Source organism: Crocuta crocuta, unplaced genomic scaffold (assembly GCF_008692635.1).
Source record: "Crocuta crocuta isolate KB4526 unplaced genomic scaffold, BGI_CrCroc_1.0 scaffold340, whole genome shotgun sequence".
NCBI lineage: Eukaryota > Metazoa > Chordata > Mammalia > Carnivora > Hyaenidae > Crocuta > Crocuta crocuta.
In genome coordinates, this window is record NW_027530642.1 from 2,538,701 (window position 1) to 2,557,550 (window position 18,850).

An 18,850-nucleotide genomic window follows, 5' to 3' on the forward strand; every position below is an offset into this window, starting at 1 on the left:
TCAAAGAGGCCTTCTGAAGACCTAAATGTGCTGTTAAGCATAAAATTAAAGTGAGTTTGTTTATGGGATCTAAGTGACAGTATGGCATCAGGAAACCTAGTTCCCATCTGAGGTCAGGCTCTAAATAGCTATGTTATGCCGGCTACGTGATGGAGCCTCCCTGGGTCCCAGAGTCCACATCTCTTAGATTCTAGTGCCTGCCCTTGTCTACCTCAATGGTGGAGAGATAATGCACGTAAACATGCTCTGTGATTTATGAAATATATGTAAGGATCCTAACGTTCAATGATTTCTCTTCTACCTTGTGAGTGAGAGCGTGGCTGGATCTCCCTCAATGGATGGCAATTTGGAAATATTAGGAGCCTCAGAAAATATTCATTACTCTTTTATCTGGAGTTCAAGTTGTAGGAAACAATCTTGGAGCCATGCTGAAAAATTCAGAATCAACCTAAATGTCCAACAATAGGCGATTAGATAAATAAATTATACTATTACCATATAATGGAATTTGATATTGATAGTGTTATTTTAAATGTTTCGAAGAATATTTAATCACATAAAACATTGTAACATATTAAGGTAAATCAGAGATAAAATAATACTCACAACAAGTTCCAAGTTTTAGCAAATAAAAGCATATTTTTTATTTTTGCAAATAAAAGTATGAGTGGCACATAAGTGACCCTTAAATGTTGCTATTATTATTATTATTATTAATATTGCTGTTGATGTTACTATATAATAAAAGAATGATGCTCATCATTGTGTCAGCATAGCCTGTCTTTGGATTGTAGGATTATGGCTTTAAATTATTTTCATCCTTTGATTATCTATAATGAATACCTAATATTTTTACAAAAGAAACAATAAAAATCATGAGAAAAGTGATTCTGTGATTTGTAAGCCTATTTTTTGTTTGCACTCTATTTCTCCATCTTGCCACCGTCTAAATGACCTCTGCCCAAAACTAAGTGTCCTCACATCCCTGAGACCTGTAGCCAAAAATAATCTCCTTTTTATTATGCCAAGTGGATAGAAACTCCTTACATTCTTTCCCACACGGAGGAGCAATCCCCAAGTCGTTACAAAGAATACCAGACACTGAGATAAGCCTTCCTTGTGGAGGAAGAGGGTCTTGCATTGGTCATATGAATAGTACCCCTGGGGCTCCTTCCTTTAACTAAACTTAAAAGTGAGACCCATCTTTGGCATCCTCTCCTGATGGAGGCCAGCAGAACTGGGACCTGTCAGCAGGTGGCGGTATCTGACCACTTGTAGCTCTCCAGAGGCCGGCCCAGAGATTTTGAACTTGGCTCCTTCTGAGATCAGAGAAACAACTGCCCAGAGACAGAGAAGTCTGAAATCCCAGTCCGTTGTTCTGTCCACATCTCCACACCACACTGTCTCTCTCTCACAAACATTTTGGAAGGGCCACTCCATGTAGGAGGGGACTTGGAACAGAGCCAAAAAGATGAAGTCATCTCAGTGTGTTTCCATCCCGTATCTGCCTCCTTCCAGCCTTTGTTCCCACCAGCCAGTGACATTGTGTGACATATGCTTACTTGCTACTCCACAGCCCCTGGATGTTTATGTTGTTTCCTTTCTGTGTTTAAAAAATGTGGTATGGGACCTAAAAAGCTTTCTCTGTGTTTCAAATTATTTTTCTTAGGACTGATTCTCAGAAATAAGATGCCCATTCAAAGAAAATGAACAGTATATTAACCTTTTTTCCTGCAGTTCAGGGAATAAGGCCCTGGGCTCAGGCAGTCAAGGAGACCAGACTTTCAATTCTGCCTCAGTCATCTGGGCTGACTTTGGGCAAATGCTGTATTTTCTCTGAATTTCGGTGATCTTTACCGCAAATTAAGGATACTAACAGCCCCTGCACTTGTATACTAGATCCTATTCTCTCTCCAAATATTGCTCCCCTCTCTCTTCCATTTCTTCCCACTCTATCTGTTCATTCCCATCAGCTCAGAAATATGCTGTGATTTCACCAATCCTAAACAAAACAAAACAAAACAAAACAAAACAACAACAACAACAACAAAAAAAACCTCTCCTCTTCATCCCTGTCCCCCACCAGAGATGCCTCATTTCCTCTTCTGGCCTTTGCTACAAAACTCCTGGAATAAGTATTTTGCACTTGTTATCCTAAGCCCATTCCTATAAGGCCCTTGTCTCCAACACTCTACCGAATCTGCTCTTCATGGGAAAAGTTGACCTTCATGTTACTAAATACAGTGATGGATTCTTGGGTCTTGTCCTACTAGACTTAAGAGCAGCATTTGGCACAACTAACCACTCCTTCCTCCATGAAGCACTTCCATTCACTTGGTTTCCGAAACACCACACTCTTGGGTTCCTTGTGCCTCACTGTGAATTCTTTCCCAGGCGCCGTTGCTGGGTCCTCCTCCTCTTTCTGATTCTTAATGTAGGAGTGACACTTGCTTCCTTTCTCCTTTGATGAGCTCATTGCTTTCTCTGGCCTTGAACAGTATTTATATGCCCGTGACTTTCAAATTTGTATCCCCAGCCCCGACATCTTTCTCGAATGTCAGATTTGTTTATCCAAATGCCTCTTTCACGTCTCCTCTTGGATGTCTAATAGAAATCTTAAGCAAACTGGTCAAAAACTGAAGTCAATCATTTTCCCACTTTCACACCCCAAATTTCTCCCCCTGCAATTTTGTTCATCAGAGTCCACAGTAACTCCATCCCTCCAAGTGGCTCAGGCCAAGATCCTTGAAGTCATTCTTGGCTTTTCTTTTTCTCTCTCACCTTATATCCTTCAGGAAACCATGTTAATTCTACCTTGAAACATATCTAGCCTCTAACCACTTCTCAACCAACTCTATTTATGCCATTTTGGCCCAGCCACCAGCATCTCTCACTCAGATTACTTCAAAAGTCTCCTAACAGATCCCCGGCTTCTACTCTTGTCCCCCATTAGTATTCAGTATTCTTGACATGGAAGTATATCATCTCCAGAATGTATAAAGAGTTCTTACAACTCAATAGGAAAAAGACAACCCAAGTAAAGACAAGCAAAGGGAAAAAAATTAAAATGGGCAAAGGACATGAATAGACATTTCTTCAAAGAGGATGTATGTACAAATGGCCAATCAGCACATGAAAAGATGTTCAACAGCATTAGTCATTATAGAAATGCAAATCAAAATCACCGAGATACCGAAAAAAGAGAATATATACTTCAGTTACAAAAACAGAAAATAAAACTACAAGATACCATTTCACACTGACTAGGATGGCATTAAACAAAAAATAAAAACCAGAAAATAACAAGGGTTGGCAAGAACATGGAGAACATTTGTGCATTGCTGGTGGGAATATAAAACGGTGCAGCTTCTAAGGAAACAGCTCAGCAGTTCCTTAAACAGTTAAGTATAGAATTAGCATATGAACTAGCAATTCCACCCTTAGTAACCACGTAAGAGAAAACAAGTACTCAACCAAGTATTTGTACATAAATGTTTATAGCTGCACTACTCACAATGGCCAAAAAGAGGAAAAAAACTACGTGCCCATCAGCTGATGAAAGGGTAAGCAAAATGTGATATATCCATACAATAAAATATTATTCAGCCATAAAAAGAATGAAGTATGGATACATGTTGCGACATTTAGGAACCTCAAGACCATTACTGTGATGGTTAATTTTAGATGTCAATTTGACTGCGCTAAGGGATGCCCGGGGAGCTGATAAAACATCATTTCTGGGTGTGTCTGTGACGGTTAGCATATTGATTCCCTGAGACAGGTACAGTGCAGTGAGTAAGGACTGCCCTCACCGATGTGGTCAGGCATCAGGCAATCCATTGAAGGCCCAATGGAACAAATGACAAATGGGAAAGAGAGGGCCAATGTAGTGCGCTCTCTCTCTCTCTCTCTCTCTCTCTCTCTCTCTCTCTCTCTCTCTCCCTCTTAAGTTTATTTATTTTTGAGAGAGAGAGAGAGAGAGAGAGAGAGCAGAGGAGGGGCAGAGAGAATCCCAAGCAGGCTCTGTGTACTTTGCCCAGAGCCTGATACAGGGCTGGAACACAAGCACCTGGAGATCACAACCAGAGCCAAAATCAGGAGTTGGATGCTTCACCGACTGAGGCACCCAGGTGCCCCGCAGCTCTCTTCTTGAGTTGGGATGTCTATCTTTTCCTGCCTTCAGACCACTCCTCCACTGCATCCCTATTCTCAAGCCTGCAGACTCTAACTGAATCACACTACTGGCTTTTCTGGTTCTCCAGTTTGCAGACAGCAGTTTATGGGACTTCTCAGTTTCCATAACTGCCTGAGCCAATTCCTATAATAAGTCTTCTCCTCTATATATCGATTTCTATATACCCTGTTGGTGCTGTTTGTCTGGAGAACCTGAATACAGTTATGCTAAGTGAAAGAAGCCAGACACCAAAGGACGCATATAGTACCATTCCATTTATATGACCCATTCAGAATAGGCAAATCCATAGAGGCAGAAGGCAAATTGGTGGTTTCCAAGGATTGGGGGAGGGGAGAATGGAGATTGCTTAATAGATACAGGTTTTCTTTGAGGGGGTGGAACGGGTTTGAAACTACGCAGAGTGGGTGGTTGCACAACAATGTGAATGTACTAAATGTCACTAAATTGTTCACTCGAAAATGGTTGACTTTATGTTATGGGAATTTATCTCCGAAGAAAGAAGAAAATAAACGTCATGTCTGTCCCCTGCTCCACACTCTGCGAAAGCCCCCCAAATGCCTCAGAGTAAAAGATGAAGTCCTTACAAGGGCCCACAAGCCCCCTCCCTCGCCCCCATTTGATTGGGTCCCTCCTCATCTCTGCTCTCCTGGTACTCCCCCTGCCCCTCCCTCCACTGCAGCCACACTGGCCTCCTTGCTGTTCCTGGAACATTCCAGGCCTACTGCTGCCTCCAAGCATTTGCTCCAGCTGTTTCCTCTGCCTGAGACACTCTTCCTACAGCTTGGCTACCTTCCTTACCTTTTCCCCACTGTCATTCAAAGCTCTCCCTCTTGTGGAGGCCTCTGCCAACGCCCCTGCAACTTCCTATTATCTTGGGAATCTTCACCTGCTTTTTCTTCTTTTTGTCCACAGCACTTGTCACTTGTCACCTACTAAGATACTGTCATGTTTACTTATTGTGTGTCTATCTCCCCTCCGCTAGAATGCCGAGGCCACGAGAGCAGATATCTTCATTCTGTTTGTTGATAAAGCTCTGAAAATAGTGCTTGGCACATAGTAGGTCCTGAATAAGGATTGACTTATGAATCGGGAAGATTAAATGTGACATCACAAGTAAAGCTCTTACAACACTGCCTGGCTTGCTGAAAATGCTCAATGAACAGCAGATACTATTATGATGCTTGAGGAACACCACCTCCATTCTTAGTGGGGCCAGCCCCTTTATAATCTGTCTAAGAAGGTATTGCTTCATCTACCAGAAGATCTATTAAAAAAAAAAATCCAACCAGGTAAATTTGAAGATCTAGTTGGCTTTATTAAATAATTCATGAATTGGGCAACGTTCAATGTAGGAAGTAGAGGGGAGCTTGGAAGAGTTGCACAAAATGGAAGGTTTTTTATAGAAGGAGGGTGAGCAAGAAAGTTATTATCAAAAGAAAAGGGGTATCCCAGGCAAGGTGGCTTTACCTTAGGGAGAAAAGCAAGGGGTCTTATCCTGTAGATTATCTCCTCTTTCTTTGGGGGGCCTCCGTGGAAGATTCATTGGCACTGATTGAAAAATTCCTAACTGACCCATTAAGCCTACATTTCTGGGCAAGGTTGAAAGAGATTAGGTATTAATCCCCAAGCTATGGTTTGTGAATTTAGCCTCAATGACACCATGTTGGGCCTGGGGGTTCATTTTTAATGGATCTCGTCATAAGATAATTATTTTAATTTCTTCTTAGTCTTCCACTAGATTGTATTCATCTTTCTGGTCAATATACTCTCATCTGGATACCTAGATTGGGTTCATCTGCTGTGGGCCAGCATTGTACTTTACAGTTTACGATTACAACGGTCCAACTTTATTGTAACAATGACCCAACCATTTGTCTTCTGTGAGAGTGGACGCCCCATGAGGGCAGGTCAGGGCCCCACTTCCTATTTGCTGACTTCCGTCTTTTAGCTCAATAGCTGGCATGCAGCAGGTACTCACTAAATGTTGTTGGGAGAATGAATATGTTGGGGAGGAAAAATTTCCTCTGCCCTTCAAGGTCCTTCTAGCCAGACTAAGAATCAAATTGACATGAGACAGATTAAAGGAAAAAATCAAATTCAGTTTCATACGTAAGGAGAATCCACATAGACATGGAACTCCCAAAGGCATGGAAGCAACATGACACTTACATGAGCTAAGGAGAGGGGTAGAGGTCTAGGGAAGATCATTAGCAGGAAGGTGGGAGATGTTTGGAAAATAAAGGTTGCCCTGTTACAAAAATAAGTTTCTTAGGCAAACTGGAATGTCTTATTAAAAGTTCCCTTCTTGGTACAGGCTCTTTCCAATGTAAATTTAGGCAGTTGAGGGGGAGGTAAAGAGCTTTTCCTGAATCGACTGGGTACAGATTGCTTTTAACTCAAAATAATCTTCATGCTAAAGTAGCTCATCTTGGAGCAACCTGCCCTTGGCCCCTACAAATAGATGAAAGGACATACTTTCCAACCAGGTCTCCTTGTAGAAGTCTTAGAGGACTCTGAACTGGTGACAGATTGAGGACAACCATTGGAAAAAGCTTTGGTTATCCCTATCTTTCGGATGAGCAAATTGATACTCAAAGCAGTTAAGTGTCTCTTGCTCATGCAAACTCAACAGCTGAGAATGTAGCCCAGGGTTGCCATCTGTCCATCTTTTCACCCAAGCAGAACTTCTTTTTCTTTAAAAAAATTTTTTAATGTTTATTTAGTTTTTGGAAAGAGGGAGAGAGAGAGAGCAGGGGAGGGGCAGAGAGAGAGGGAGACACAGAATCTGAAGCAGGCTCCAGGCTCTGAGGTGTCAGCACAGAGCCCCACATGGGGCTCGAACTTATGAACTGTGAGATTATGACCTGAGCCGAAGTGGGATGCTTAACTGATGGAGCTACACAGGCGCCCCACCCAAGCAGAACTTCTAAGTGGGTGTGGGGGGTGGGATATACTACTGAACTTTACTCTAGGACCACCTCCTCCAGGAAGTCTTTACAAATATCCTAGGGGACAACATTCTCAATTTCCTCTGTATTCCCAAATAGTTTATTGTTTTTTATGTTCTAGAATTTTCCACACAGCCCTCGATTTTAATAGCTGGTCTCTTTGCTTTTCCTCTGAACTATGCAGTCCCCTGGGTCAAGCTCGAATGTGTCGCTCTGGAGTCTCTGTGTCCAGGTTCGAATCCCAGCCCTACAACTTACTAGCTGTGCCACGTTGGTCAAAGACCTGGGTGTCTCTGGGCTCTCCTGCTCCGTAAAGTGGGTAAGTAATGTCACCGGTCTGATGGGGCTACTGAGGAATGTAATCTGATCAGGCAGATAAAGTGCTTGACCTCAATTTTGTCAAGCCTCGATGTTCTGTTTTTCAACAAAGCTTTGGCAAGTAGTTAGGAATTTGGGGGAGAAATGTCCAGACCAGGGAATCAGAAGCCCTGACTTCTGGCCCTGAGCGGCCTTGGCCAAATCCCCCTACTTTCTCTAGGTCTTTGAGGGGTCTGAGCACTGACATAGGTTCTCCTCCAGGCTGGGCCTCTCCGGGCTGGTGACATTCTAAGATTCCAGGAGCAAATGAACTTGGGAGGTGGGGGTGGAGGAGAGGAGGCGGGGCGAGCCCGATTGGCCTCTGCGCGCCACGTGTGCGGCGGGGGAGCAGCCCCCCGCTGTCCTCCCGGCCCCCCCCGCGCTGCTGCTGCTGCTGCGGCTGCTGCTTCGGCTCCGCTAACGGGGTCCCACCCTGCGAGCTCCGCGTCGCGTCCGCGCCTCCGCTTCCCAGCCCGCGACAGGAAGCCTCCGCCGCGCGGTGAGTGGGTTGAGGCCGGAGAGGGGATCACTTCAGTGGACCCCCTCCTGGGGGCTGCAGGGACGCGGGGACGGGCAATTAACGCCCAGTCATTGCTGACCTGTGCCTCCCGCAAGGCTCCTAGGAGGGGTGCGGGCAGGTGGGGAGCCTCGGGGAGGGGGGCGGGAGCGCGGGGGCGCTGTACCCCGGGAGGGTCGCGCGGGCTGAACGTGCTTGGGGGAACGCAGTGGAGCAAATTTAGAGCCCCGAGCGTAGAGGCAGAGGCGTAGGAGCTCTGGCTGGGGGAGGGGAGGGCAACAGGGGAAAGGAGGGGAGGGGAGCGGAGGGGAGGAGCGGGGAGGAGCGGGCGGACCTGCAGCAGGTGTGGGCCAGGGGCTGGGGTCACCTGGGCAGACTCAGAGATGGGCGCTGGCCGTGCTTTGGGAGGGGGCGGGGGCTGGAGAGACTTAGAAGACATGGGGTTGGGGACGGCTGGACAGGGGTCTAAGGACCCGCAGAGAAGGGTGTGGCTGAGGCCGAACGAAGACTGAGGCTGCAGGAAGAGTCGTACCATCCAGCTGCTTGTGCAGCAGTTCGTAGGTGTTGTTGGGAAGAGGGCTCTGTGTGCAGACCGATGGGGGACTGGCTTGTTCACACCCCAGGGTCCCGCCTGTCCCCTTTGGATCACCGCTGGCCTAAAGGGGACTTGGGCTCTAAGGACAGAGGCCCCACCCTTCTTTCTGCTCTCCGGAAGCCTGTTTTAGGCCTAACCAAAGCCCTTGGGGCTTCAGATAACTCCCAAAATACCAGCATGGGACTGAAATACCCTGAATCCAATCCCAGCTCCACCATCGACTTGCAGTGTGACCTTGAGTCCGTAGCTTTCCCTCTCTGCTCCTCAATTTCCAAGTCCGGAGCTGATGAACTCAGACCCTCTTGGTGGAAATGATGGCTATTGTTAAAGCTGATTTATTTGTCAGCTGCAATGATTACAAGTTTGGGAAGTCTTGACTACAGGCTCCGAAGCCTGGCCCACCCTTGTAGGCCCAGTAAGGGGAAGGGGCGGGGGCGGAGGGCTTTTGTTAAGAGAATCCAGCCTTTGCTTCCTCCCCTACCCTTCCTTTTCTCTAAACCCCCTTGGGTCTTCCTGACAATGCCAAATTTGGCCATATGGCTCCCCGGCTGGTGAAAGGACTCTGGTTTCCTCCCTCTGCTCCCTCACTTCCCCCTTCCTGCCCCACCCAAAGCACACCTTTACTTGGTAGTCCCACTGACCCAGGAGGGATATCCTGTCCTGCTTGGCCCTTCAGGTGAATGACTGGCTCAGCTGCAGCTCCCACAGACCTTGCCCTTCTGGCTGGCAGGCCCTGTGCCATGCAGAGGGCACTGGCCTGGGAGTCATGGAAAGTAGGGTTATGGTTCCAGGTGCTGGAGGGGTCCTTGGGCAAGACCCTTCCCTCTCTGGGCCCCTTAGGTAACCCTCCGTACAGCAAAGGCTGCTATACTGGCTGCCGCCTCCAGCGCTGGTGTTCAAGGACTCATCTGTTTTCAGACTCAGGATTCTGGGAGTTGGGTGGGGCCAGGGAGGGAGGCACAGGCACGCATCCCCCTCTGCAGCTGTGACAGTCACTCATCCATCTTCCTTTGCCTTCCACCCTTTGTTCCCAGGGCGCTGGCTGCTCGGATTCAGAAAATATTTGCGGTTCCTGGCTAAGGGCCATAGCTCTTGCCGGGGACAGAACGTGGATACCAGGGTGCAAAGTGGGGGGCTGTCCTTGGGAAGTGCAGGAGCCTGCCTATTGGAGCTGACCCCTGGGACGGGGTGGGGGAGTTCTGCAGGGTTGGGACGCAGCCAGCGTCTGGTGGAGCATCCGCAGTGCAGCACACAGCAGGAGCTGTGGGCCACCAGGCGCCAGCCTCGGCGTTGGCCTCTGAGTATCTGGGGCCCTGGGCACATCTACCCTTCTTGGCCTTAGTTCCTTCCTCTGTAGAAGGGGAAGAGAGGTGTCTAGGGCATCCAGCTGGTAGAATGGGTGCAGGCCGTACGACTCTTCATGTTGTATTATTCTAGGATTTTCTGGGGAGGCCCAATAGTATCACTTAGCCTCACCCCACCCAGCTTCTCCAAGGCACTTCCTGGGTGGGGACAAGGCACAGGATGTGGTCTGTACCCTGATTTCTGAGCATGCAAGTCCGGGTCTTGTCCATACACCCACCCCACCCCCCACCTCCACAATGGAGAAGAGGGAGTCTTTGGTGGGGGTGGGGACTTTATGCTTATAAACTTCTTGGCTTGGAACACAGCCACTACATTTCCTTTCCTCCTGGGATTGAGAAGCTCCCGCAGAGACCGGCTAGGGTGACATGACCGTTTTGGGGTTCTTTGAGCCTCAGATTCCCCGTCTGTAAAACGTGGATGAGGTTGATACCCTCATGAGTTTCTAAGACAGCAGATGTGCGAGTGCCTTGTAAACTGTAGAGTGCTGTGCCCAGAGAAGCAAGTACCGTTGTCGTCTCAGGAGGGTGTGGTGCTTGAGAAGACCGGTGACCTGCACCTCAGCTTCCTCATCTGTAAAACAGATAATAAGGCAGGTTACGATTTTATTATTATCTGAAGTAATAATTTTATTATTATATGAAGTAATAATAAAATCGTAACCTGCATTATTTATTGAATGCTTCCAACTTGCCAGGCCCTGGCTGAACCCTTGATAGGTTACATGCTGTTACCATGCCTATTTTGTAGATGTGGGAAGGCAGCCCTCAAAAGTTTAGGGAAGAAACAGTACTAACATCGTGTTTCCTGTGTGTCAGCAGGGCCACTTCGAAGCTCTAGGTGTGTCTTCTTTCTGTCCTCACCAGCCCCCCTCTGAGCTGGGCACTATTTTTATCCTGTTTTGCATACGAGACTAAGTACTTACCCAAGGCCATACAGCTCCCAAAGAGCAGGTCAGGCTTCAGTCTTGGGCAGTGTGGCTCCAGCTTCTGTCCCGTTAGATACGACTCGTTGCCGTCTCTCACAAAAGCGACCTGAACTGGGGTTCAAACCCAGGCCTATTCAACTCCAAACCCGGGCAGCCTGATGATCTCCTGGAGCCTTGCCCAACCCTGAGATCAATGGTTCTGGGTCAGGAGAGGGAAAGACACTGCTCTCTAAGAAACCCGAGTGCCCTGAGCCGGGGGGTGTGCCCTGGCACAGGGCCAGGAATGGCATTTCCCAGGGCTTCATCAAAGGCAAGCTCCCTGAGGCCAGTGGGGCTGATCCTGGGGTCTTCCTGCAGGCTGGGGCCTCCCATGCTGGAGCCAGCATGAAAAGGGGAAGGGAAAGATCCTGATTTTATAGGCCAGGGGCCCCTGAAGTCGGGTGCACACATCGTGGGGGGCACGAAGATGACTTTCTGGGATACAGGAAGAAATGGGGCCTCTTCCTAGGTATGCCTTTAATCTCATGCTTACAAAATATATTTTTTCATGACGAGTGCTTAAGTTTTTCTCTCGTGTTACTGGTGGTATCACAACAATTGCAGATTACTGCAGTAGGTTGACAACTTCGTTTGGGTGGGCGACTCATCGGTCTGTTTTTATTCTACCCCCATCTCCATCCAGTGGACATGCTCCGTAAATATTTTTTGAAAAATGAGCCCCTGCTTAATCACTAATTTTCTTTGTGACATTGGGCAGATTATACTTAACCCCTCAAGTTATTTCCTCTCCTGGTTATAAAATGTGGAATAAAGCACAGTTTGAAAACCACTAGGCTAGATGTCCTTTTACTGTGTGATTCCCCACCAACTCTCCCGCCCAGGGGGTCACTAAAGAAAGCATTAAAACAACTCATTGCATTTCACCCAACAATCCTTATGAGTCATACACTATGATAAGAGGTGCAGCGAAGAAGCAGATACAGTAATTTTTAAGAAACAGTAAAATCATGATTCAAAAGATCTAAAAATGATCACGTGCCATGATTTTATTCTGCTAACTTACTAATGACTAGACATGCAGATGTTAAACCAGCTTGAAAGAGAATCAGTAGACATTTTTTTTTTAAAGGAATTTTCAAATGGAGGCAAACTGGTTTTGCCAGCAGGAGAGGGAAATTAATTGGACCTTTATCAGATAGAATAGTATGAGCATGTCTATAAGAATTATTTTACACATTACCACCATTTACCTACAAATTACCGAGCTGTAAAATAGCTCAAAGACAGACTGGAATCAGATAACCTGGAGGGTTTGGGGTGCCTGGGTGGCTCAGACGGTTGAGTGTCCGACTTCGGCTCAGGTCATGATCTCAGGGTTTGTGGGTTCGAGCCCCGCGTCGGGCTCTGTGCTGACAGCCAGCTCAGAGCCTGGAGCCTGTTTCAGAATCTGTGCATCCTTCTCCCTCTCTGACCCTCCCCTGCTCATGCTGTCTCTCTCTCAAAAATAAAACATTAAAAAATTTAAAAAAAGAAAAAAGATAACCTGGAGGGTTTGAAGTCGATTTTTTCCTCGAATACCTGGGAGGCAAGCATCCGCCATCTACTTGAGGAGTGGTAGGTCCACAATGGTTGACCCGAGCTAGTCTAATATAGGTGGTTTCTGAGTACTGGGGGGTTTGAAAGGAAAGAGAAATCTCTCCTGGCTTCCTGGAAGAGTTGGAAGAATCACTCAGGCAAGTTTTTAAAAATTACCAAAGCCTAGGCCTCACCTCAGAACCGATGAGTCAGAATCTTTGGGGATTGACCTTATGCTTCAGTAAATTGGAAAAACTCCCCAGGTGGTATTACTGAAGCCAGAACTGAAAAGCACTGGTTTTGATGCTAGAAGGCTAGAGAGAAATTCTTGGTAGAAGGGGGTGTGGGCTTAGGTTTGAAGGGGTGCGTGAAGAAGAGAGAGGGGAAGGGAAATCAGGAGGCATGTAGTGAGCCTTGAATGCTGAGCTAGGATGGTCTTCATTGAAGGAGGTCCCTGGAAAAAGTGGGCAAGGAGTGACATGGTTCAAGTTAGAGTCCCCAGGCTTGTCCTGGGGCACAGAGGTCTGGCTGAGATTTTGCGTGACCTTCCGTGTTATTTTTTGATTATTCTCACATTTACTTCCCCCCACACACCTGGTTTCACCCCCTCATCTGCAGCATTGCCTCCCCGCCTAAAAATACTCTCTGTTCCTCCAAAGCACACAAGATACCTTTTGAGGACAGAAATGCTTTTTATTGTGTTGGTGCTTCTGTTCGGTCTGACATCCCGTCTCCTCCATCTGCTTCGTTCCCTTGAAGTCCAGACTCCTGACTGTGCACATCTATCAGCCCGAACCCCTAACATGCGTCTTTAACTGTATATACGTAACACAAATGCAAAAGAAAAGGACAAGGTAAAAAAAAAAAAAAATTTAGAAAGTTGTAATATTTTTGTCCTGCACCCCAATGGCTTGTGGTGTACCCCACTTTAGAGACCACTGCTCTACTACTGGCGACCTTGATAACAGAAGCCACCAAGTATTACAGATTTAGTGTGTTCCTGGCCATGCTGAGTATTTTACCCGCCTTCGTTTGTAGAATTTTCACCAAAAACCTTATGAGATTAGCATTTCCCAGATGCAGAAACTGAGTCAGAGACAAATGACAGAACTTGCTCTAGGTCATAAGCTAGGAATTTTCTGGAATTGCTGGATTTGAACTCAGGCCATGACTGCAAAACCTGCATTCTTTTTTTTTTTTTTAATGTTTTATTTATTTTTAGGAGAGAGAGGGAGCATGAGCAGGGAAGGGTCAGAGAGAGAGGGAGACACAGACACAGAATCCGAAAACAGGCTCCAGGCTCTGAACTAGCTGTCAGCAGAGCCCAACGCAGGGCTCAAACCCACGAACTGTGAGATCATGACCTGGGCCGAAGTTGGATGCTTAACCAACTAGGCAACCCAGGCACCCCCAAAGCCTGCATTCTTGATTATGATGCCACTCTGCCTCTATTGTAAATGTTTGATTTTATCATAATAAAAGCCACCATTTATTAAGATGTTACTCTGTAGGGGTGCCTGGGTGGCTTAGTCGGTTAAGCTTAAGCGTCCAACTTTCGCTTAGGTCATGATCTCACGGTTCGTGGGTTCGAGCCCCGTGTCGGGCTCTATGCTGACTGCCAGCTCAGAGCCTGGAGCCTGTTTCAGAGTCTGTGTCTCCCTCTGTCTCTGACCCTCCCCTGCTCACACTGTCTCTCTCTCTCTCCTAGAAATAAATAAAAAACATTAAAAAAAAAAAGATGTTACTCTGTAATAGGCACTGTGCTCAGGGCTCCTCACCCACTATTTCATTTATTTGTCAGTACTTGGAAGTAAGTTTTATGTGCATTCTGCACATACGGACATTGAGATTCAATTAAGATCATTTATCCAAACCACACGCTGGGAGCAGAGCTGTGACTCCCAGCAAGGTCCTACCTCAATGCCCATGCCTCTCGCATGATTTGGGCAAGACCTTTCCCCTGTCCTGTGTGGTTTCCCCAGGTCTTCACTTGGGCAGTGGTGAGCCTTAAGTCCTCCCAGCTCTGGCATGTTCTCTACCCCAGAGTGTTCCTCCTGGAATCAGTCTGGAGCTCCCAAAGGGGAGGGAAGGAAACTTGATTGCTTGCAGGCTCAAGGACTAAGGCAAGGGGTAGCCAGAGTAGCACAAAGCCACTAGGAGACTCTACCCTTGAATAGATTTAAGAAAAAATTGGGGGGCACCTGGGTGGCTCAGTCGGTTAAGTGTCCGACTTTGGCTCAGGTCATGATCTCACTTCTAGCACCGCATCAGGCTCTGTGCTGACAGCTCAGAGCCTGGAGTCTGCTTTGGATTCTGTGTCTCCCTCTCTTTCTGCCCCTCCCCAGCTTGTGCTCTGTGTCTCTCAATAATTATTTAATTATTAAATAATATTATTTATATTATACAATTAAATTATTGTTATATAATATTTAATAATTAAATAATAAACTAATTTTTTTTGAGAGAGAGAGAGGCATGCACACACATAGCAGGGGAAGGGCAGAGAGAGTGGGAGGGAGAGAATCCCAAGCAGGCTCTACACAGTCACCACAGAGGCTGACACGGGGCTCAACCTCACAAACTGAGATCATGACCTGAGCCGAAATCAAGAGTAAGATGCTTAACTAACTGAGCCACTCAGGTACTCCCCCCTTGAATGGATTTCTGGAATGATCAGCCACGATGAACCCTGTTGCATATCCAATTCAGAAGAGGTTCAGGGTTCCTGGGAGGAAAGACACACAGGTCTAGAATGGTCATCCCTGCCTGTCTTATAAAGCTCTTTCAGCCAGGACGATAGAACTAGCATATTGGGTAGGGGGGAGGCTTAGAGACAGAGATGAATCCTGTGACCTGGGAGAGAACCCCCCTGAGATGAATATTCTAGATTTTGCTGTGAAAATTCATGGTTGAACTCTATAAAAGCCTCTCTCCTCCACTCTGGATTTTCCCAAAGAGAGTGATATTATCCCCGTTTTATAGATGAAGAAACTGAGATCCAGAGAGAGAACCTGCCTTGCTGAGGTTACAGACAGATTGGGAATCAGACCTGGGTCTTTGCCTTTGGGCTCTCCTAATATCTCATTGCAGCCAGGGTCCACAGTTGGGTAGGGGCTATGACCTGGGGCTTGGAAGCATAGATACTGGCCATTGTCTGGGCCTTGGCAAGTCACTTACCCTCCCTGAAATGCCTTTTCCTCATCTAGAAAATGAGGGGCCTGAAATAGTGGATGGTTAAGAGCCCTGTGGGATTCTGAAACATTGTATAGAACACGTTTACTCAGCCAGCCAATTTGAGAGGTACAGTCTGGGTTGCTCTGGGAGGGGTCAGAGACCCTTGTAAAGCCAGGGTAAGTGGCGCCACTGTGATTAGCTCCAGAGCTTCCCTGAGCACACAAGGGGGGGCTGTTGGAGATTCAATCTCCCCTCCCCACACTCCCCTCCCCCCAACTGCAATCTCCACATCTAGTTCTGGAAGAAGCTTGCTTTCTGTGTACACAGAAGACGTGACTCACACGAAACACACACAAACTGCTCTCTAAGCTGAGGATATTTTCCCAAAGATTTGGAGGCCCTTCCTCTAAGCCGTCTCTCCTTGGAAAGGGCTCTCGTCCAGATGGGCCTGGGCCACAGCCAGCAGCTGAAGTTTCCAGCAACAAGGCCAAAGGAAAATGCTTCCAGACTGGAGGTGCAGGTGACAGGCCTCAGCCCTTGCTGCCTCAGCGGACTTCCGGGCCTCTTTCCGTCCGTTTCTATGCTGGCCTTGGGGATCCCTCACTCTCAGCCCACACCATGACCCAGGCTCAGGAAACCCCGCAGCTGGCTCCCCCCCGCCAGGCCCTGGGGTAGATGTGGCCCCCCCTCCTCCATGGGGGGGTGTCTATTTCCTGGTGAGAGTTGCATGTTTGTACCCAGGGGCCCCTGGTTGTCAGGGAAACAGCAGGGTTTCCTTAGGCTCTGCTGGGGTTGCAGACAGATCTGTGTCCTCTGCTGTTCACTCCCAGCCCCGCCTCCTGTCTCTCTGCCGACTGCAGTTTGGGGGACTCATGATCAGACACTGGGGACACAGGTAAACACGTCAAAGCCCCATCAGCCCAGAAGTGCAGTGAATACTTGGCCTCCTGTGTCCTGCCCTTGACTTCAATTAATGTCTCCTCTTCCAACAGTCCTACGAGTGAGCAAAGGGAAAGTCCCAGTTTTGTACTTGAGATGAACTTGAACTCAGAGATAAGCAATATGCCCAAGATCACGTAGCTAAGAAGTGGCAATCCAGTTCTGTCCGTCTGACTCCAAAACCTGTGTTCTCTCTACTGTGTCACACCGACTCCAGTGCCCCAGAAAGAGAGCAGGATTATGGACTGAGGTCAAGGGCTGACTTCCCTTCAGTGGTTTTTTTGGGGTTTTTTTTTTGTTTTTTTGTCTTTTTGGGTTTGTTTGGTGGTGGTGGGCTATGTGGAGAACAGGAAAGCACTGAGCTAAAATACCCTAGTTTCTGCTCTTCTAGTTCAACTCCTTATAGGAGTTGATCGAGGTTATTATTCTTACTTTTAAAAAGTAATACTTTTAAAAAGGGACGCCTGGGTGGCTCAGTCGTTTGAGAGTCTGACTTCAGTTCGGGTCATGATCTCACTGTTCATGAGTTTCAGCCCCGCGTCGGGCTCTTGGCTGACAGCTCAAAGCCTCAAGCCTGCTTTGGATTCTCTGTCTCTTGTCTCCTCTCTTTCTCTGCCCCTCCCCTGCTCACACTCTGTCTCTTTCTCAAAAATAAATAAACATTAAAAAAAAACTTTAAAAAGTAATACACAGACATGGTTTTAAAAGACCCAGCTGTACGGTCCTGACTGGAATGGAACGCACCAATTCCATCAATTAAGGGAATTCCTTCTCCTTCTGTCCCAGGAAAATTGCCTCACTTCTATCTCTGCCTTCCTGCTGAGGGCTATTAGCTTAATCTCCCTTCTCTTCCCATTTCCAAACCAGTTACAGCTCCATTTTCATTTTTTTTTCAGGTAAGACATTTTTGTTCCTTATTTCTTCACTCTAGACCCTGTCTCCTATACCCCCTTTGATCAGATCATGTATCCTGTTTGTCCTATTGGCAAAAAAACCCTCAGTGCTGGTCCCTTGCCCTCGCTCTCTCCTGCCACATTAGCCACCCTGGGTCCCTTGACCACACTGCCCCCAGGGGTCCGCGTGGTTCATGCGATCCTCTGATCACCCAGCCTGGGCTTGTACCCCATGTCACTCTCTCCTGACCAAGCGTTATCTTTTCTTCTTACTTTTTGCCATATGTATTTGTTATTCTTCCCCATTATGGAGTAGGCCACAGAAAAGCAGGGCTTTAAAAAATCCCTTTTATTGATTGCTGTATCATCAGTGCCTGGAGCAGTGCCTAATTAGAGTAGGTGCTAAGGAAATGCTCACGGACTTCCACAGGAGCGATAGCCCCTCAGATATTTGAACAGGTGGCCCAGAGCCCTTTGAGCGCTCTCCTCTGCAGAACGTTAAGCCCTGGCCTCTGGAACCATTCTTGGTAACTTAGATATAGAGCATGTGTGGTGCAGAGAGCATGGACTCTGGAATCTGGACTTTGTTGCATTCATTTTTGAGCTGTGTGACTTTGGGTGAATGATGCAACCTCCCTGACTCCCCGTCCTCCATTTCTTCCTCTGTGGCGAAGGAGACTCTGGTGCTGGGAAGGATCGCTGTGAGGGTGGGACATCTGGGCAAGTATCCTGCACGGCCTGGAGGAATTGTGCTTCAGTGATCACACCCTGTCTCCTGGGTTCCCAGTCTGTTTCCTATCCTGGTGTGAGTGTCTGGACACAAGCTAGTCTGTTCATTATCTTCTGAAAAATGCATCTGGTCCTGAGGCAGGTCTGGGGGTAAGTTAACCAAAAGGGCTGGAGGCAGCTGGGAAACAGTAGAGGAGGCCCTACCTCCCTTGGGAGGAAATTGGGGGGAAGAATGGAGGGGACCAGATCTCATGGGTCTCTTTCTTCTCTACAGTGATATCTGTTGCAGAACCTGATACCATGGCCAAACCAGCACAGGTAAGGAGCCTTTCCCATCCTGAGGCTGTGCTCCACCTTGCCTGGGTTCCCGGAGTCACTAGGCCCTCTCCGCAGATCCCTGGTACCTTCATCTAGAAAGGAGCAGGAGAGGGGCGCCTGGGTGGCTTAGTCGGTTAAGCGTCTGACTTTCGCTTAGGTCATGATCTCGCGGTTCGTGGGTTCGAGCCACGTGTCGGGCTCTGTGCTGACTGCCAGGTCAGAGCCTGGAGGCTGTTTCAGTCTGTGACTCCCTCTCTCTCTGACCCTCCCCTGCTCACACTGTCTCTCTCTCTCTCTCTCTCCTAGAAATAAATAAAACA

The 18,850-nt window shown here is 47.4% G+C and overlaps 2 protein-coding genes across 3 annotated transcripts in view; one reads left to right on the forward strand and one right to left on the reverse strand.

Moving 5' to 3' along the window:
- The window catches only part of LOC144235482 (platelet-derived growth factor receptor-like protein), a 20,555-nt gene extending 12,003 nt beyond the window's left edge, over positions 1-8,552 (reverse strand). Inside the window, exons 1-2 of the mRNA XM_077769048.1 lie at positions 8,352-8,552; positions 8,184-8,277 (exon numbers count right to left, since the gene is read on the reverse strand). Coding sequence (XP_077625174.1) covers positions 8,184-8,277; positions 8,352-8,552 — 295 coding nt within the window. The remainder of the gene's footprint in view (positions 1-8,183; positions 8,278-8,351) is intronic.
- Positions 7,867-18,850, forward strand: part of ANXA6 (annexin A6) — a 51,023-nt gene continuing 40,039 nt past the window's right edge. Inside the window, exons 1-2 of one of the 2 annotated variants that reach the window (XM_077768996.1) lie at positions 7,867-7,999; positions 18,487-18,530. In XM_077768996.1, the coding sequence (XP_077625122.1) occupies positions 18,513-18,530 (18 nt within the window). In that variant the 5' untranslated portion in view covers positions 7,867-7,999; positions 18,487-18,512. The remainder of the gene's footprint in view (positions 8,000-18,486; positions 18,531-18,850) is intronic. The other variant, XM_077768995.1, reaches the window with a different exon arrangement.